At 44.5% G+C, this 21,297-nt stretch overlaps 1 protein-coding gene across 1 annotated transcript; it reads left to right on the top strand.

The window, feature by feature from the left end:
- The first annotated feature begins 2,710 nt into the window (after positions 1-2,710).
- On the top strand, positions 2,711-19,662 carry RSAD2 (radical S-adenosyl methionine domain containing 2). The gene is given in 6 exon segments (NM_213817.1): positions 2,711-3,074; positions 6,552-6,713; positions 8,806-9,035; positions 12,512-12,661; positions 15,624-15,656; positions 17,719-19,662. Coding segments are annotated over 6 exon segments (1,089 nt in total). The 5' UTR covers positions 2,711-2,725; the 3' UTR covers positions 17,884-19,662.
- The last annotated feature ends 1,635 nt before the right edge of the window (positions 19,663-21,297 follow it).

Below are 21,297 nucleotides of genomic sequence, written 5' to 3'. Positions count from 1 at the left end.
CATCGTCATAGAATGATTAAATGATCGTGGTATGTTTAAACCATGGAATCCCAGCTATGTTAACATAATCGTACAGGTAAAGAAATTTACCCTGAATTGAACTCTGTTGGCTGAACGAGGGTCATCCTCTGCGCTATATTTGATATTTGACTTGAAATGGAAACAGATTTGGGTTTGTTTCTTCATACACATGGGATCTTAAGGTTTTACCATACTTTTGGCTGATTTCACGGACCCAAGTGTTATGATTGCAGGCCTGGTAACCATTAAGCACGCACAGGCTGCCTTGCTGAGTTTGCTTTCGGTTTCCTTCTCAGGGAAATGAAAGTCATCTTAGTTTCCGTTCAAAATAGAGCACTAGCAGACTAACAAAATCTAGCTTTAACTGAGTGCTTTTCCAGACCCTGTTTCAAGAGATTCACATAAATTAGAACTTTCAGTCTTCACAAAGGTCCCTTGAAATATCTGGTCTTACTAAGAGGAACTCAAGATCCAGAGAAATGAGGTAACTGACCCAATCGCCCAGTTAGTCAGGGATGAGCTAGGCTTGCAGTTCCCTAACCCCAACTTCCTATGCATTTCATGAAAGTGGAAGACCACACACTCAAGACCATACCCAGTTCTGATTAAAGAGCACTAAAGGAAAGCACATCTCAATACAAAGTTCAATAATACTTTCTAGGAACACCATGAGAAGAAATAAATAAAACTCACAGTAATTCTTGCCAATTAAGGAGCATCATAGTTACTCGAGAATGCAAATCAAAATTACAGCAAATCAAAATTACAATGAGGTATCACCTCACACCAGTCAGAATGGCCATCATCAAAAAGTTTTTACAAATAATAAATGCCGAAGATGATGGAGAGAAAAGGGAGCCCTCCTGCACTGGTGGTGAAAAGGTAAATTGGTACGGCCACAATGCAGAACAGTGTGGAGGTTCCTTAAAAAATGAAAAATAGTATTACCATATGATCCAGTAATCCCACTCCTGGGCATCCATCTGGAGAAAGCTCTAATTTGAAAAGACACATGCACCCCAATGTTTACGGCTGTACTGTTTACAATAGCCAAAACATGGAAGCAAACTAAATGTCCATCAACAGAGAAATGGATAAAGATGTGGTGTGAGTGTGTGTGTGAGTGTGTGTGTGTGTGTGTGTGTGAGTGTGTGTAATAGAATATTACCTCGCCATACACAGAATGAAATAATGTCATTTGCAGCAACAGGGATGGACCTAGAGATTATCATACTAAGTGAGGTAGGTCAGGCAAAGACTAACTTCATATGTGGCATATAATTTTAAAATGGTATAAATGAACTTATTTACAAAATAGAAATAGGAGTTCCAGTTGTGGCTCGGTGGATTAAGAACCTGACATAGTGTCCCTGAGGATGCAGTTTATATCCCAGTCCTTGCTCAGTGGGCTAAGGATCTGGTATTGCCACAAGCTGTGACATAGGTGGCAGATGTGGCTTGGATCTGGTGTTGCTGTGGCTGTGGTGTAGGCTGGCAGTTACAGCTCTGATTCGACCGGTAGCTAGGGAACTTCCATATGCCATGGGTGTGGCCATCAAAAAAAAAAAAAAAAACAAGCAGAAATAGTCTCATAAACATAAAAAACAAACTTACGGCTACCAAAGGGGAATGGGGTGGGGAGAGATAAATTAGGAGTTTGCAGTTAACATATACACACGACTATATGTAAAATAAACAAAAATCAAGGACCAACTGTGTAGCACAGGGAATGAATTCAATAACTTGTAATAACCTATACTGGAAAAAAATCTGGAAAAGAATATATATGTAACTAAATCTGAGAAAGAACATATGTACATACAACTGAATCACTCTGCTGTACACCTGAAACTAACACACCATGGTAAGTCAACCATACTTCAATTTATAGACACACAGGGGATATAAACTTTCTCTTTTTTTTTTTTTGCTTTTTAGGGCCACACCTATGGCACATGGAAGTTTCCAAGCTACAGCCACAGTAACAAAGGATCCGAGCCCTGTCTGTGACCTACACCACAGCTCATAGCAACACTGGATCCTTAACCCACTGAGCAAGGCCAGGATCGAACCTGAATCTTCATGGATACTAGCTGGGCTTGTTACCAGGGAGCCACAATGAGAACTTTAAATGTTAACGCTGTGCAAATGCATCAATTAAGATGAATGCAGTGTTCAGGCATGGATGTCATCGTGTGCCTATGGGTTTAGATGTGATCTGAAAGGGGTCCTGAGGCTGGTGGAGTCTCTGCTCACCCTCCAAGGCTCAGTCATTCTTTTCCCTGTTTGGCTTTCCTAGCAAACCCTCGCTGAGTACCCCCATGTGAAGGTGCAGATAAGAGCTTCTGCATGTCATGTCTTGCATGAGTCCCACAACAGCTGCACAAGTGGCTCTGTCTCCATCTAGTCCTATGGAGAGAGAGATTCGATGTCAATATCTTCATGAGTATCCAGTTAGACGGCTATTACTTACAGCAGGAGAGAGAGGCGAGTGGAGGGGTAGAGAAAAGCAGACGCCCAACTCTAATCCTGAGCCTTCTGTCTTGGCCCTGTTCCAATTTTCATTTTCACGAGAGCAAAATCGAAACTTGAACTCAATTGAGAGTGAGTCAAAGAAGGTGTGTCCAGCCTCCTCATGTGACAGGTTCCTGGGAACATATAAACTGAGCCTGGAGCTGCAGCCAGCCTCAGAGCACCTGCTGCCATGTGGACACTGGTACCTGTCACCTTTGCCCTCAGGCTGCTGAGCACCTTCGTGCAGCCCCTGGGCTCGCTGGGCAGCAGCCTGGGACCCCTGTTCCTCTGGCTCTGGGCAGCTTTCTGGCGGGCAGGGGGTGATAGGAGCCGGCAGCAGCTGCAGGGTAAAACAGAAGCTGGGGAACCCCCGAGGGCACAGGAGGACAGCCATCTGCCCACCACCCCCACTAGCGTCAATTACCACTTCACCCGCCAGTGCAACTACAAGTGTGGCTTCTGCTTCCACACGGCCAAGACATCCTTCGTGCTGCCCCTGGAGGAAGCCAAGAGAGGCTTGTGGCTGCTGAAGGAAGCGGGTGAGTCCCCAGGCCCAGAAAGACATCCTGTGCCTGGCTACTGCGTGGCGGGGTAAGAGGCAGGGACTGTTCTCCATGACACGGTGGTTGTTCCCCAGGGCACAGTAAGGTTGCCATCCTGCTAGAGGACATGAAGGTGAATTTGGGGACAGGTGTTGGGGGGGGTAAGTGGTCCAGCCCCGACTAAGTGAGAAGGGTCTGCACTGCCCCCCCCCCCCAGGTTCCTGTGTACCATCGTATGGGACAAGGCAGGTAGGGAGGTCTGTCCACAGCATCCAGGGATCGGGGTTTCCCAGAAAAAGTTAACGAGGAAAGTCACAACACATGCAGAAGCTTTGACTTGACAAATGCAACCCCTGAGTCTTTTATTTTGGATTATTTACATGTTCTTCCTGTGAAACTTTTTTTTTTTAAGTATAGTTGGTTTACAAGGCCATGCTGATTTCTGCTGCACTTAAACTATTTGTAACTCAAATAAGGCAGTGGCTTCGCTCTGGAGACCTCCTCCCTGAAGGTCACTGCATCAGGTTACGTGCAGGCATCTCAGAGAGTGCTCAGCAAATCCAGTTCTAAGTTGGCACCACATCTGTCCCTCCTCCTCTCCTTGTCTGTCTTCCCATCTTCCCCAGAGCATCTCCTGAGCGAACAGGTGCTCTTCAGCAACAACACCAGATTTTTCGGTTTGCTTAACTTTGTTACAGAGGTGTAGCACATGCACCTACAGACATGCACGCATCTTAAATTTCACAAAGCGATCATATCCAGGTAAACAGCACACAGATCTAGCAAGAATACATCAGGGCACTCGAGGGCGTGCTCCCCTCAGCCCCTGCCCCTCCCACCCAGGATATAACCACTCCCTCGGCTTCTAACAGTCATGCTAGTTTTGCCTGATTTCATACTTTATATGGTGAAATCCTACATCATTGGATCTGGCTGATTCCACTCCCTGTTACATCTGCCCTGCCATCCACAGCTCATCCTATGTCTGACCTACCTCGCTCTTCTGGGTGGGCTCTAGCCCCGGTATCTTTATTTCTCACCGTTGCCGTTCATCTCACTGTCTCTGTGTCCCTACTGAGAGCATGTTATCTCACTAAACTGTAAGTCTGATGCCTAACTTCCCCACTTAACTCCTAGATGCCTTCCAAGCCCAACTTTTCATCACAGGATAGCTCTGTGCTATCATCCTTCCCCTCAATGCTTCAAGGGCCCTAGGCTCTGGGTGCATCACGTGATCCCTATTCTGCCCCAACTCCTGCATCACCAACCCTGTGACTGCATACTGTTCCCTCTTTCTGGAAGGCTGGTTGCCCCAATCTCTGCTGGTGAAATTTCAAACTCCATAGAATTTTTCCTGGGCAGAATGAATGCCCTCTCCCCTTTGTTCACAATTCTGTGGTACTTGTTACCAATGCGTACTATAGCAGGTTTTTTTTTTTTTTTAACTTTTCTTTTGGTGGCACCCAAAGCATGTGGAAGTTTCCTGGCCAGAGATTGAACCCATACTGCAATTGCAGCCTGCCCCTCAGCTGCAGCAATGCCAGCTCCTCAACCCACTGGACCACAAGGGAACTTTCTCCCTCAGGTTTCTAACTGTGCTCTTGTGTTTTGTTATGTTGTTTTGTTTTCAATATCTGGGTGCCCAAAGAGTCTGCGTTCCAAGGTTGAAAGGTGGCAATCTCTTTATCTTTCTGTCTAGGAAAATATCTAGAATGTAATAGAAAAGTAAGGTTTGAATAGATGAATTAATGTGTGAATGAACCTGTGAGAGAAGTCTGGTTGTGCAAAGAACTTAGACTTTTGATTCTCAAGGCCAGGGTTTGAGTTCCTACTCCAGTACTTTTAAGATGTGTCAAGACATTTAATTTTTCTAAATATCAGAGTAATATTCTTTAAAATATAGACATAGTGAGAACTCATATATCCACCTTAAAAATTTGTTACGGGGCACTGATAAGTGAATGCTCATGTTTTTAATACAGTAAAAACTATCAGGTTTATAATTCATACTTTTATATCATGACCTCTCAGTTTTAGGTAAATAAAACCAAAGCTATTAAAATGGTTAAGGTATAATGTAATATATCCTTTAAGTAAGATTTCTGGCTAATAAAGGTAAATTTATTTTGAAGTCTATTAAAAATGTAAATATGTCTTTAAATTTAAATTTAAAAAATAAATGTAAGTGTACGTTACATTACATTTAAAATTAAAATTTTGGAGTTCCCATTGTGTCTCAGCAGGTTAAGGACCCAATATAGTATCTGGGAGGATGCAGGTTCAATCCTGGCTTTGCTCGGTGGGTTAAGGATCTGGTGTTGCTGTGAGCTGTAGTGTAGGTAGCGGATGCAGCTTGGACCATGCACTGCTCTGGCTGTGGCGTAGGCTGACAGCCGCAGCTATGATTCAACCCCTAGCCAGGAAACTTAGGGTGTGGCCCCAAAAATAAAAACGGAAAAAAAAATAAAAAAAAAATTAAAATGGCTACTCTGGCTGAAGATGCTTCTAAAACATGTAATTTGTTCCTTCGGCTTTTAAACCGAGAAGGCCGAATAGAAGTCAATCTTTATGAGCATCAGCTATTGACCTCGGCTGTGATATGACAGCCTGTGTGTTGGCACCACTGTGGCGTCCTTGGTCCTCGTCCAAGCTCTTTTCTACGTCTCTCCATCCTTTCCTTCAGTTTTCTCATTCTTTCATCCCTCTAAACCTGCTCCTCAAACTCATCAGGCGATACACCACCAACCAATACACTGTTCACTGCCTCTGGTCACCTGCCCCTATTTAACCACACGTTTAGGCAATAATGTTTCTACTGGACAATAATGATCATGACACAAGCCTCCTCCTAGCATGATAGCTTATGAATCATGGGGTGATATCATTTATCACTGTCCCATTACAGAAGCATCTGAGAGTAAAAGAGGGTGCTGGAAACACTAAGCAACGAGATCTGGGCCACTGTAAACCAGGCCAATCCGGGGGAAACCTAGGACCCTACGCGGAAAGGTCAAAGGCGGAGTTCCCACTGTGGTTCAGTGGGTTAAGGACCCAATATTGTCTCTGTGAGGATGCAGGTTCTATCCCTGGCCTTGTTCAGTGGGTCAAGGATCCGGCTTTGCCACAAGCTGCAGTGTAGTTCACAGATGCAGCTCAGATCTGGTCTTGTCATGGCTGTGGCGTAGGCCTCGGCTGTGGCTCTGATTCAGCCCCTAGCCCAGGAACTTCCATGTGCCACAGGTGTGGCCCTAAAAAGAAAAAAAGAAAGGCAGAAAGAAAGACAGACAGAAAGAAAGAAAGAAGGAAGGAAGGAAGGTCAGAGGCTCTGGGGCTTGGGAACACATCTGAGCTGCATTTTCCTCTCATCTCATCCCATTACACTGAGAAAATATTACATTTGCCTTGAACATCGTATTGGATGTTGGTTAAAGTGGAAAAAAAATAGAAGGAAAACCCATGCATTGTCTGTCCCAGGTATGGAGAAGATCAACTTTTCAGGCGGAGAGCCGTTTATCCACGACCGGGGCGAGTACCTGGGCAAGCTGGTCAGGTTCTGCAAGGAGGAGCTACAGCTGCCCAGTGTCAGCATCGTGAGCAACGGGAGCCTGATCCGGGAGAGGTGGTTCAAGAGCTATGGTGAGCACCTGGCCAGGCCTGGCTCTATTGCCGCTCTCGTGGTCCGTGGCTGTATTTCCTTCCATCCTGGGTCTTTGGCCAGGCCTGCTGGGGATCAGAAGGGAGGAAAAACCCAGTGTGCTTAGTCTAATCTCTTTTCAAGCCATCGAGTTCTGGTGGTTCTAGTCTTGCAGGGCACTAAGTAGACGGTGTGGAGAGGCAGACCGCTGAACCTGTTACCACCAGAACTCTCTGTACCCCATCAGTAAAGCGAGCTCTTAACCGAAACACGAGTGAGGAAAATTGACACAGTGTATGTGCGGTTCTGCAAAATCTGATTTGCAAATTCATGTTCGTTTGTTTGCCATTCCTGTTTCATTTTTTTTTACTATTTTTTCAACAAGAACTGTATTTCCTAAGTTTCCTGTATAAATTATGTGATTGGACTAAACTCGTTCTCAACTTTGACCAGTGTTTGGCTTTGGAGGAACTTTAAATGAATTGTCAGTGTTGGGACTGGACCCCAGACTAATTATATCAGAACCTTGTGGTGCGTGCAGGCCAATTTGGGGTGCTGCAAAGGATCCCACCCGGCCGCCAGGGTTGGGAACCACTGATCTTAAGATTGTGGGGATCCCTTACAGCTCAGGGTGACAGAGGCGTCAACATGCTTAGAGCAGTACCAGGGATTTAGGAAGCCCTTGAAAAATGTTAGCTGTTATGACTCCTATCATTTTAGGAAACAGTTATAACTTAACTCTGGGAGTCAAATGTGCTGTCTTTGCTTTGTGAGGGTTGTTTGCACCTTGAACTCATTCAAAGGGCAGGTGCATTTATCGTTTGTTGAGAATGGTCACAGGAAATCTCCCGAGATGGTGAAGGAACAGATGTGAGCAGTGGGGAGGATGGCCCTGGATGCAAGTGGTACATCCAATCTGAGGAAAGTTCACAGGAAAACCACAGGGCAAAGGGTCAATGTCAAATATCTGTGAAGGGAGTCACTCGGTGAATGAGAGGTTCGGAAGTTCAAAAGTAAGTTTGGGGAACCAGATTCAGAGAGATAAGATGGGGTTGGGGAGCAAGGTGAGCAGAGAGCAGTTGGTTGGCTTCCTGGCTGTGGACCTGGGCATGCTTTCCTTCTGAGATGGGCTCCCCCTGCTCATCTGTGTGGTGTGAAGACGAAGGACCGGGAGGATGGCTGCCCCCGACAGTCCAAAGCTCACATGCTTGTATGGGATAGGTGGTGCACAGGAGCAAAGTTGGAGGTGCATCAGAAAAACAAGCATTAGTGGTGGGGACACCCTAGGAGAGGGTGAGGACTATTCGCAGTGGACACGTGGAAACCAATTATGAGCTTCCACTGATTTTTATACTACATGGGAACTCAAGGTTAGTGTTACCATATGCTCAAATTATTTTAAAAAAAATTTAGTGAAAGTTTAGTTGATTGGCAGTGTATCTTCAATTTCTGCTGTACAGCACAGAGACCTAGCCTGTACATATGCATGCATTTTTTTTCATACTATCTTCCATTGTGTTCTAACCCAAGAGATTACACACAGTTCCCTGTGCTGTACAGTTAGGACCCCATTACTTATTTGTTCTAAATGTGGCAGTTTGCATCTACAAACCTCAAACTCCTTGTCCGTCCCATTCTCTCCCCCCTCACCAGTGGCAAACACAGGTCTGCTCTCCATGGCCCTGATCTGTCTCTGTTTTATAGACAGGATTATTTGTGTCATAATTTAGATTCCACATAGAAGTGATATCATATGGTATTTGTCTTTCTCTTTGTGACTTACTTGACTTAGTAGGAGAATCCCTAGTTGCATCTGTGTTGTCTTTCTGTGGCTGCATAGTATTCCGTTGTATATGTGTACCACATCTTCTCAATCCATCCATCTGTAGATCATAAGTAGATATTCTATGTTAAATCTCCCACATCAAGATGTTTTCAAGTAGTCCGAAATGTTTTTAGACGGCATAAAGAGCAAACAAAATGCTTATGTGTCCCTATGTGATCATTAGCCTCCAATTGTCCACCTCTGGCTTAAAGGGATCTAACATCTTGATCCCCGGATGGGAGAGCCTCATGGTGATCATTTTCCACCAGGTGAATATCTGGACATTCTTGCCATCTCCTGTGACAGCTTTGATGAGCAGGTCAATGTCCTTATTGGCCGTGGTCAGGGAAAGAAGAACCATGTGGAAAATCTCCAAAAACTGAGGACGTGGTGCAGGGATTATAAAGTGGCCTTCAAGATAAATTCAGTCATCAATCGCTTCAATGTGGAAGAAGATATGACAGAACACATCAAAGCTCTGAACCCTGTCCGCTGGAAGGTACGTACCATGTGGCTTTTGCTGACTGTAACTAAGAGAACTTTCAGGAAAGACTTGCTTCGGTGAAACCAACCATGGAAAGGATACGGAGACTTCTGGACACAGTGAGGCAGTCAGGAAAGGGGTCCTTGGCCCTTCAGCTCTGATAACCCTTCTTACCTACCTTCTCTTTGCCTCAGTTCCCCTTGGGAGCAGGAGAACATATTCCCTTCTGGAATGTTGTAAAAGCAGATATAAAAGAGCATGAGAGATCCTTGGAGGTAGTCTCAAGAACATGTTCAGAGAAAGCCTAACTCCATGTGTTTCTTAAAATAGTAAGATGGATGTTACCTTAAAAACCCTTGGTTTATTTATACATGGATATATATTCTTCATAAATACTGTTAGTTCATTTTTCACTAAACTATCAGAAGATATTGGGAGCAAGGCCATCCCCACGTTGTAGCAAAATTAATTCACCAAGATTCACCCACGTGGATGTGTGCTTCAGGACTGGCTCCACCAACAGCTACTGCAGAGTCTAAGATTCAAATACACGTAAGCCAAGCCAAGGTGTTTTTACAACAGCCACAATGTGCAGGCGACTGCAAATAATTACAAACTAGAGCATTCTACCCCTGGCTGGTCTTCAGAGCCAACTCAGGGAACTGGTTAAAAACCAGCTGCTCGGGCCTCATCCCATGCCTGTTATCCTGAAACAGATAGCTAAGGAGGGCTTGGGTGACTATACATCCTTACAAACTGCCCAGCGATTGTTAGGCAGAGTCTGTGCGTGGACCTCAGAGTAGATGCAACTGAGGATAAAGACGTAGAATTCTAGCAAAGAAAAGAGATGAGGAGAATTCTTGTAATAAAAAGCTGTGTGTGCTGGGATAATGTGGGAAGGTGAAACAGGCAGAGTTTAATTCTGCCAAAGGGCCAGGAAGACTTCACATAGGAGGCAGTGTCTGGCTGAGCTCTGACAGATGGACAGAATTTCCATCGGTGGGAAAAGCCTGGGGAAGGAGCTCCCATCCAGACACAAAGAAAACCTTTCCTGCCCAGTTGCCTGGGATGTGCTGTAAATCCCACGTCAGCATTCAGAGTGGGGTTGTAGAGAAGGGGAAGGGGATGAGGTATTATTTACCTGAGGTTATCCTGTAACATGTAGAAGTGGGTTCAGAGAAGATAGACATGTTTCTTAAAAAATATTAAAATTAGTATATTGGACTTGAAGTTTGGTGACATAGGTAAATAATCTGGAATACTAGCCACCCTTCCAGATGGGGAGGGGCTGATAACAGCTGCAGAAAAAGGACCCCAGGCTGTGAACCACCAGGGAGGGCTGGGGGAGAGCCAGAGGGCTAAGCATCACCCTCTCAGACTTTCCTTCTAGAACCACCTGCCAGCCACAACTCTCCTTTCCTGCTTTCTCATCTCTGCTCCAATTCTGTGATATGTAGATAGATAGATAGATAGATAGATAGATAGATAGATAGATAGAGCATATCTACAGATCTAGAGATCTCTATATCTATCTAGAGATCTATAAATCTATAGATATTATATATATTTTTTTTCTCATGGCTTTGGTTTGCTCATGGCTCCTTGTCACCTTTCTATCTTGTGGCTCTTTTTCTCCAATCTTTTGACTCCTACTCTGGCTTTTGCTTCCCTGATTCACTCCAGTATTGCCTTTTCAAAACCCTGACTTCTTTTGGACAGAGAGGATTAGCTGCTGCCCACTTAGAGAACGATTTCTCACCAGATTGCTGAGGTCTTCAGGCTGCAGGTGGATATAAACCTGGGTCAGGTGCCTGTGGTTAGGCCGTCCCTACGTGGTTTAGAGCCTGGCTCCCGAGGTGGCCTCCTCATCTGAGAGCCGCCTCCCCACCCCGGGTTGCAGGCTCTGCCCACAGCCAAGGGTACAACAGTACCCAGAGCTTCCAGGAGTGAAAGGACCTCCTGGCATTTGTCTGCAGGGAGTGGCCATCACCTGTAATTTGCGGCACCCAACCACCCCCCAGCCCTCCCGCACTCCCCTTCATGCTCCCAGGATGTGGCTTCTCTCCCAAGAGGCCCCTGTGTTTTAGCCAGTGGATCCTGGGACCATCACCAGGAAAGACACCCTCGTGTGTCTTTACCATCTGATACTCCAGGCAGCTTGGGATTCTCACCTACGTGGAAGGCCCACCCCTGCCAGGCCTCTCTCCTCCCTTTCTGCCTGGACTGGGGACCTGGGGACAGGTGCGGTGGGGACAAGGTGAGTAGGGTCCCCTCCCACGATATCCGCAGCCTGCTGAGGACCACAGCTCAGGAAAGCAAACACAGAAACCACCACGGGGCCAGGGCCTGGGGGGGGGGCAATGTCAAAGAACTGGGGGCGCAGAAGAAAGGACCGGGGAGGGGAGGGGACATAAAGTGAGCAAAGAAGGTGATATTTATGGCCTTTAAAATTACTCATTCTTGCGGTGTAGCACAAGGAACTGTATCTAGTCACTTATGATGAGGGAGGATAATGGGAGAAAAAGAATGTATATATATGTATGATTGGGTCCCTTTGCTGTGCAGCAGAACTTGACAGAACCTTGTAAATCAGCTATAATTTGAAAAAACCAAAAACAAATAAATAAAACTACTTCTCAGTAGTTTAAAATGCTGATTAAATGCCACATAGAATGTTCCCTTTCCTGAAAACCCCAGAGAGCTGGGCTCTGCGCTGCTCTGCCCTTGATCAGCTGTTACCTGTTTTCACCTTGAACAAGTCCCTGGAGTTGTGTTTCCTTTTCTGATGATGGTAGTCCTCCTGATGGAATAATACATCTCACACACACGTTAACGGATCTACTTACAAGAATGTTGAAAAAGACGATGAGCGGTTTTAGAAAACTCTTCCTACATGTGAACTGAAAACATTCTGCAGGGCTTAGTAAGGAAGGACCTGTTAAACATCAGTAGCAACCACACCTTGAAAATACTTGCTTCTTGGTTTGGGATTAAAAAACAATTTGTTTATTTTCTCAATGCTTTTATGTAGTTCATATTTCCTTCAATGAATGCCCATTATTTTATAGTCTGAAAAAATTAGATTATACAACTAGATCAAACATAACTAGACCACTTTTTAAAATTTTATGCTTTGGGGACATTTGGGTTTCCAGTACCATATCCCTAAATTTCAGGGCGCATTTCTCCTTTCCCCAGAGCGGTGTCTTTCTGGCATGTTCCTTGTTGAAGAGTCTTCTTTGCTTAGGAGAGATGAAGCTTAGTTCAGAGGGAAATGAGATTTGGGGTAAAAAGCAAATAATGGATGGGAGTTCTCCTGTGGTGCAGCAGGTTAAAGATCTAACTTGGTCACTGCAGCAGCTCAAGTCATTACCGTAGCCCTAGTTTGATCACTGGCCCAAGAACATGCTGCAGGCGTGGCCAAAAAAGCAAAAAAAACCACAATGAAAGCTGTCTACAGAACCAACATTACACTAACTCTTGTTTTTCAGGTCTTCCAATGCCTCTTAATTGAGGGTGAGAATGTTGGAGAAGATGCTCTGAGAGAAGCAGAGCAGTTTGTTATCAGCGACGAAGAGTTTGAGGAATTCTTAGACCGCCACAAAGACGTGTCCTGCTTGGTGCCCGAGTCTAACCGGCAGGTTGTATAAAGCAAAAGCTGTTTTGTTGCCCATCACACATTTGTCTCAAAGAGGAAATCTCTGCACCAGGGGTTCCACATGCCGTGACTTAGGGAACCGTCCCAGGGCTGAGGTGGAAGGCACCTTTCACGAATCCTTTAGGCTTCCCCTATGAACAAGTGGATTCGTCCTGTTAGCACCAAGGTGTATATTATGTCGATTAACATTAGCCAGGACTTCCCTAATGCCTAGGGGTTAAGGATCCAGCACTGTCACCGCTGTGGCATGGGTTCGATCCTTGGCCCAGGGGACTTCGGTTTGCCATGGGGACAGCCAAAAACATATATTTTAATGAAACATTTTTAAAGATGTTAGCCAAAACATGTCGACACTTCGGAGCTTCCAGGTGTGAGTGGCAGCAGAGTAAATAGTGTGTCCTAGGATGCTAAGGAGAAAAGGAACACCCTGCTACAGCTGGGTTACTGCCGTGGTAAGGACGGCGGTGAAAACTCCAAGTAGCCAATATTCAGCCGACAGAGAACAGGTAAACTCTACACTGACTTAACAGCATGCTGCAAAGAACAGTGAGGACAAGGGTGAGTTCTCATGATAGGATATTCGGTGCGAATGAGAAACCGTCGCCCCCAGTTCACTTGCCCTTTAATCCTAATGTGCACAGACACATCCCATGGTCCTCTGGGGATAATGGGGTTATCAGGGTTTTGGCTTACCTTGAAAACTGGATTTTTGCTAAAAGAGGTAGTTAGAGGACTTTTAAAGTATTTAAAAATCAACAGCACTCCCCATCTTCCACCAAAGAATACACATGCAGCAAAAGCTTCCCTTGTATGCTTGTGTCAAAAGGAATTCCAGAACAAGGATTTGTTCCTTATACTTTACGCTTCCAAGTAGTGTGGGCCAGAGCACGGATGAGAACACCCTTGAATGGGAAACAGGGCAGCTTGCACAAAGAGGCCAGAGAGTAGAGGAGAATATTCACATCCACGCTCTATTTTATTTGACTCTTAAAAGTTTGTCTTAATTACATGTTTGATGAGAAATCAAGGAAAGTATGTCACAATGAGCATTGCTATTTGCCGAGCACTTCACAGATGCTCCATGAGCTGAAAATCATTACGCCCACTTTAGAAACACTGAGGCAGAGTCACAGGGTCGGCTGACCTCACCTATGTCAAGGAAATGTCAGCTGACCTTACCTGTGTCAGAAGTAGAGCTAGCTGACCTCACCTAGAGCCCAGCAACAGGCAAACTAGGGCTAGAATAACCCCAAAGCCTGAGAAACCTACTAGTCAGTTCATTTCAAACATCACTGAAATGAAGACAGCACCCCCCCAGGACTCCTGTTAAAATGTAGATTCTGACTCAGGGGGATTGAAGGAGGTGACTGAGTGGATTTGACCTCTGTTTGACCCAAGCAATTAGAGGCCCCTCACTCCTCCCCATTCCTGGAGCGTATATTCCACCCTGTTCCCCCAGAAGGAGCTGTTCCAAGGATGCAGCCTTGAGAGCAGGTGTGATTGAAGCCATCTGGACAGCACATGTCACTGAACCCAGTTAAGGCTTCTCTATAAACTTAAAAAAAAAAAAACTGGAGTATAGTGGACTTACAAAGTTGTTTTTTAAAGTCAGGTATTTAGCAGAGTTAATCACTTACACACATACACGTATCTGTTCCTGTTCAGAGTCCTCTCCCATATAGGTCATTACACAATACTGAGCAGATTTCCCTGTGTTATAAGCAGTGGGCTCTCGGATCACCTTGTTGTGCAGGATGCCCCAGACAAGCTTTGTATGCAAGTTCCCTGGTTTGTTGTACCTGCCACCTGCCCATCTGGAGTGATTACCTCTTTCTCCACCTCTGCTTGCCCTCTGTGTATGGGAGGTGGGTTCCCATGTCACCCCGGGAACTCCTGAGTTTGCAAACCGATAGCTGGTTGGAGGTGGACCCATGATGCGTCATTTTAACAAGCTCCCAGATGATGCTGATGCTGCTGGCTGGCCTCCAGACGTTCAACTACTAGGTCCTGACCTGGCTGTGCACAGGAGCCGGCAAACCACAGCCAGTGGGACAGACCAGGAATGCAAGCCAAGAATGGTTGGGGAAAAAAAACCAAAACAAGAATGACATTTGTGATTAATGAAAATTTATGTGATTGGAATTTCAAGGTTCTTAGAGAAAGTTTCAATGGAACAACCTCACCTGTTCTTTAGGTCCACAGGGGCTTACAGGTTAAGCCAGAGACCAAATGGCCCACAAGGTTGAAACTATTTACTATCTGGCCATTTACAGAAAACTATTTGCAGATCCCCACTTATATGAGGTATCTATAGAGGGTCTCCCTTCCTATAGGTGTGCAGGTGCACCCTCTATGTACCTGTAGAAGGCATAACGAGTTACAAGTTATGGAAGTAAATACTGCCATCCTCAGGTAAACTCTTGGATTATAGCATTAAAGAGATTCTCCTTTATATATTGAAAAAAAAAAGATGTTAAAGCCATTGGTAGAGACAAATATTGAACACTGACAGACATGGCTCCCCACAGCTGGAGGAAATGGGGAAAGTAGCTTGGGGATTGAATTGTCAGATAAGCTTTCAGAGTGACCCTTCCGGCATGAAGCAGCTTTCAGAGTGGATTGAATTGTCAGATAAGCTTTCAGAGTGGCATGAAGCAGCTTTCAGAGTGGATTGAATTGTCAGATAAGCTTTCAGAGTGGCCCTTCCGGCATGAAGCAGCATCCTCTGAATGGACACCATGGGATCACCTGGAGATGTGTGTTAGGTGAGGATGGGACCCTGGCAGATGACTCAGCTTGTAAGGGACATAGCCGAAGGCACTCAAAAGATTTAAGACGTGTTGAAGCCAGGATTCATGAAGCACAAACACGCAAACGTTGTAAGTTGAGCACACATACTGAAAAATACACTTGAAACTAATTTTGCATGTAATTTTCCTTTGCAGATGAGAGATTCCTACCTTATTCTGGATGAATATGTGAGTATCTAGTGATTTATGAGATGACTCCTTAAAAATGCATTAAGCAGGAAGGGCAGAGTCGACCGACAGTGAATGTAACCATGTGGTCCACACATCTTCTTCTCAGTCAGCTCTGCATATTTTTATTGGCACTGATTAGCGTTAACATTGCCCTTGCTTCCCTGTGTCCAGCTCTGAGTGAAGTGGTGGGGCAGGCATTGGCTTGAATCTGCCCCCCATGTTTGCACAGGGGTCTCCGCTGTGGCTATGGGTCCATGAACATCACGTGGAGCTGACGAAACACAAAACAGACTCCTCTGTTACGTCTTTGGCAGGGTTCTCTGGTCATGGGTCCTTGGCAGGGGGGCCCTGTCACCTCACATGATTGCTGTAGGTATCTAAGATGCTGCCAGCTTGCCCTCTGACAGATAACTCTTGGTTTTGGGGGAGAAAAGATTACAGTTCTCTCCAAAAGCACTGAGACCATTCGTGCCCCGCTGTCTTCCAAAGGAAACCATAATCCACTCTTCTTGAAACTGAAAAATGAATCCCTTCTCCCTTTCTCTTTTTTTCTTTTCTCTCTTTTTTTTGGGGGGGGGAATTCAAAATCATTTGCAAATATTTATAGCACAGGACAAATGATTCCATTCAAAGACCTGTTTTTAAGAAATGAACTCCAACAATAACAATGGCTTTTCCGTATTTCATTGGAGTTGGTGTTTCAAGCCTCAAGAAATGCTTATTGTGACTTTTGATATTTTATTTTCAAGTTCATTTGAAACCGTCGTTCATTTTTTTGTTCAATATGAGGCTTCACTGCCATTCATTTTTGTCAATATGAGCTTTCTCTGTGAAGCTCAGGGAAAAAGATGATAACGAGATGTTCAGGTTATGGGTTCTAGGTAGAAAGGGAAAGGCAAATAGATTTATTTGGGGAGTATTAAGGCTGGGTGGGGATTCTGACCAAAGTTCCTGTACAAACTTTCTGGTCTCTGTACTCTTTGGAATAAATACAGTGGGAACAAAATTTCCTTCAGGCAACTTAAGAACATTTTGTGTCACCAAGTATTCGACAAAATGCTCTATGCCATGGTCATAAAAGTGTGAGGATCAGGAATCCCCACTGTGGCACAGTGGGTTAAGGATCCAGTGTTCCCACAGCTGCGGTGTAGGTCGCAGCTGCAGCTGGTGTTCCATCCTTGACCTGGGGAACTTCCATGTGCCTCGGATGCAGCCAAAGGGTAAAACAAAACAAAACAAAACTTGAGGATCTGGTTCCTGCCGGTAAGATACTTAATTTAGGATTAAAACACCAAGACCCTTAGCAGGGCAGGGCAGACTCCTGCCTCTGTAGCACCTTTCTTATGGCTCTCTCTCCCTCTGTCTCCCTTTCTTAAAAGAAGCTTTTATTAATATTTACTCTTACATATCTATGCACACACAGTCGTCACTCCAGCAATATCATCCACCTGCAGTTTCCCAAACATGCCAACTCTTTCATGCTTCTGGGCTTTTGCAATACTCTTCCCTCCAGCTTCCAATTTCAAAATGTAACTCAGAGGTCAACATTTTCCAGAAGACCTTCCTGATTACCCCACCCCCCAGTGGAGGGCACGTCATCCTGCGGTGTATATATGATTGCGTTTACCACTTACCTGATCCGATGTGTTCATGTGGGTGATGGGAGCTGGTTGAGCACAGAGATGCTGTTGAAGCATCCTCACCACAGAGGGTGCACCGGGCACCATGAACTTTTCTTGAGATGATTGGAATGTCAAAGATGATCTGGGATGAGTCCCCCAAATTGAGTTTTACAGGAAAGTTGTAAGGAAATAGGAAGTTCCCCTTGTGGCTCAGTGTAAGGAGCCAGACTAGTGTCCAAGAGGGTTCCGTCCCTGGCCTTGCTCGGTGGGTTAAGGATCCCACGTTGCTGTGGCTGTGGTGTAGACTGGCAACTATAGTTCCCATTCCGCCCTTAGCCTGGAGACTTCCATACGCCACGGGTGTGGCCCTAAAAAGCAAAAAAGAAAAGAAGAAAAATTATAAGGAAATATCTCACCTTCTATCCTGAATTTCCTAGATGCGCTTCCTGAACTGTAGAAACGGGCGGAAGGATCCATCCAAGTCCATCCTGGATGTCGGGGTAGAAAAAGCCATAAAATTCAGTGGCTTTGATGAAAAGATGTTTCTAAAGCGAGGAGGAAAATATGTATGGAGCAAGGCGGACCTGAAGCTGGACTGGTGAAGCTGAGAGCTGAGCGACCTTCTGCCACCTGGTGGGACCAGACCGGGACTGGATGCAGCGGCCCCATCAGCCCCGCTTCAGGTTGGCACTTCTCAGGGGCCCAAATCCGATTTTCAGTTGCACCTGGACTCTGATTGCTTGTGGTCACTGAGCACATAACTCAGATAATCGAACTTCTTACACCATGCAAGACCATTAACTTTCGTTAATTATTTTATTTTGGATTTGATTTCTGAGTAGTGTTTACTGTAACCCCTGTATTTCCATTTTGAAGTTGTTTTCCTGTCTTTTTATTTGATAGTTTCACTTCTGGAAAACTTACAAATGATCTCCTCCCTGTTTATATCCGTTTGGGGGGGGGGGCTTTCCTTGTCTGCCCTCAGATATCTGCGATCTTGGGCTTTTCACCGGGAAGTTTAGAAATAGTCCACAGATGTTTCAAAGAATGAGATGCTAATATCAGGTTGAGTGAGTACCTGGGAGAAGAAACCCACGTGTGGGGGCTTCTTACAGCCCTGGCCCATGGGGACTATTTCAGGAATGTGAACCACCTCTGTTCCTGCCCTGTCTTTTCCACGATTCTTAGCAAAACCAAGACACACTTTACAATTCACGATGAAGTTGAGATGGGGGGTGCTGTGTGAATCTCCTGAGTCTGTCAGGTGACAACGTATGAGTTTATTTGCATAGATGGTTGTGCCCATGTCCCTGAAAAGTGACAGCTTACTGGACTGGCATGAGCTGTTTTGCCCAAGCAAACATGAGGAAAGGGTATGATGAAGAGCAGGATGTACCTGAATTCTCTGTAAGTGACACTGTGGCACAACATAGTATTTCCATTTCTCACTTAACTCTGAATCACTTGAAATAAGTGATGTCAAGAAAATATAGGTCAATATAAGAAGATCCAGTGCATTCCTTTGCTGGCACTAAAAAAGAGCTTGAGGAAAAATGTCATTTGAACTGGGTCAAGGAACAAATTCCTCGCCTAGTGGAAATGCCACATGTGGTGTATTTACGGAACCTGGACAGTACCCCATTGCCTGGAAAATAATCACTTCCTGTCGTTGTTTTTAAAAAAGCAAAAGCATGGACAATTTTTTTGCTTTTAATTCCACTGCCATTCCAATGTTGGACACTAGGTGGCATTTAAATGTTGCAAGATTCTGTTAAGCCACCATGCGGGAATTCTACTTCAGAATCTTTTTTCAAGACTTGGTGATTTCAAAAGTTTGGTTTGTGTGATTTTTTTTTTTTCTCCCAGAAAGGATATTCCTACTTCAAATTTAATTGACTGTAATTCAGCTGAAATATGTTTGTGCCCCATCCACAACAGAATCATTGTCAGGCATTTTCCATTTTTATTTTATGTTTTTAAGGAAAAAAGTGAGTTAAGAAGGTATTTTCCCCATGGGTCTGGATGTATGATAAAGTCATGATGGCCTAAATATAATCCATATAAACATAAAATATTTTTTTTCTTAACATGGGTGTATTTTGCTGATGTTCACATGTGAAAGCCAGAAGACCTTGTCTGCTGTATAGTAGACACCAGTTGTTACGATTGAAACAAAATCTGATGAGTCTGAAGCCCAAATCCTGAGTCAAAGTGAATTAACTTCTCTAGAGCTGAGGGAAACCGTATTTTCTTTCCTCAAAGGGAGGATAAAACAAAACACTGCATTCGAGAAAAAAAATTTTTTAAGTGAAAAAGAGGAAAAAACACAAAAAGGAAAATAAAATTTAAAACATGAAAAAAGGAGACAATATTTTAAAAAAGAAAAAGAAGCTATTTTAAATACATTTTCCAGCTGTTTTTACATGGGGCGGGGGGTTGGTCAGTGTTTTCAAAACCTTAATGTTAAAAATATTCAAACGCTCATTTTTCTTAACAGGCAAAATAGGAACATTTAGCAGCAGAGTAAAATTCAAGTTTGGGTTACATAACATTTTGCTTTTTTTCCAGTTTTTAAATATGAGTGTCAGTTTTGTGAGACATATTCCTTTTTATTAGGAAAACGGTAATTTAACTGAGGCATCTCAACTTAAGTGTTATAGACAAGCATTTGGTGGTGCTTTCAATTATTGCTTAGTTGATGTTGTAATAATATAGTTGGAATTTTGTCTGAAGAAACCTAGAAAAATCAGACATTAATAGCAGCATACTAAGTATGAAGCATCTCTCTTACTTAGCGATAGATGTACGAGAGTTGCCTGTTTCAGGTCTGAGGATAGGTAAGATCACTTGACTAAATCATCTGAAATGTTGGCTTCTGTTCTGTGACCATCTGGAGTTTGGATTGTAGTTGCCAGGTCGGAAGACTCATGATGCTAAAACAAGCAGACAAATTCTCAGTGAGGCTCCATCAGACAATAATTCATCACCTAGGCTGCTCTCTTGTGGAAAGGAATGTTTAATTCACTGTGGTTAGATGAAGACTAAGCATGCTATAAGCTTTTAAGGCTTTGTCCTGAGTGTGTATAAGAAATCATAGTTTTAGGGAAATGTATATATATATATATATATATATATATATATATATATATTTTCTCCACATGTGATGCTCTTGACTACTGGTCTGTTGTATTGTGAGATATTGTTGTATATTAAAGTATTTTTGTACACTGCCTTCACCCTCAGTGGGTCCATGCAATGAAGTGTCTCTGCTTGGTGTGTAGTTAAAGTGACCACATGCTTTTACAAACCACCACTGCTGACGGCAAGTACACAAAAATCCACAAGGTTATCAATAGTTAATAAGCATGTTTCAGACAACCCACTTGGCAACAAGATGGAGCAGAGACAAGCCCCGGAGAAAATACTCCTTGCACTCAAAAAATGAAAGCCAGCATCTTGGGGATGGAGTCTCCAAAACCTGGTCTCTTCAGAAGGAATGAATTCCTGCAGCAGAAATAACACCTGCCCAAATTATGAGTGGATGTAGAGCCACTGTTCTGAGTGTGACCTGATCAGCAGTCCAGAGGTTAGGTGTCTGACACCCAGAGCCCAAGGGGGTGGAGAGCTCACCCAAAGCACCTGCTTTCCAGGTGTCTGCTCAGTCCCTGACCCTTGAGATGCATCAGGCTGGCCCTGCCTCGGCTTCCCCATCAGCCTTCTCTTCTCCCTCCCACCCCTTTCCCGGCTCTCCTGCCTGGCTCCAGTGCCCACCTCACACTCTCCAGACTCAGACTCGGACTGGTCCTCCTTGGATGTAGAGTATTTTCTCAGACATGTCCTTGCACTTCACCTCTGGTTAAAGAACTCCCTTCTCAGGAAGGGCATGGCTCTCTACCTCTGCCCATCCCAAATATATGCCAACGCAGGACAGGGGTCGATCCAGGGACTGGAAGACAGTGAAGGAGACTCCAGGGGCAGCACAGGTCCTCCGCCGTCGAGCCTGGACACCGACAGCC

The sequence above is a fragment of the Sus scrofa genome, chromosome 3 (assembly GCF_054392235.1).
Source record: "Sus scrofa isolate SSC_HxYL_T2T_F1_AM1 chromosome 3, Sscrofa_HxYL_maternal_Yorkshire_Landrace_v2.0, whole genome shotgun sequence".
NCBI lineage: Eukaryota > Metazoa > Chordata > Mammalia > Artiodactyla > Suidae > Sus > Sus scrofa.
This window is presented reverse-complemented; position numbering and strand designations above follow the sequence as displayed.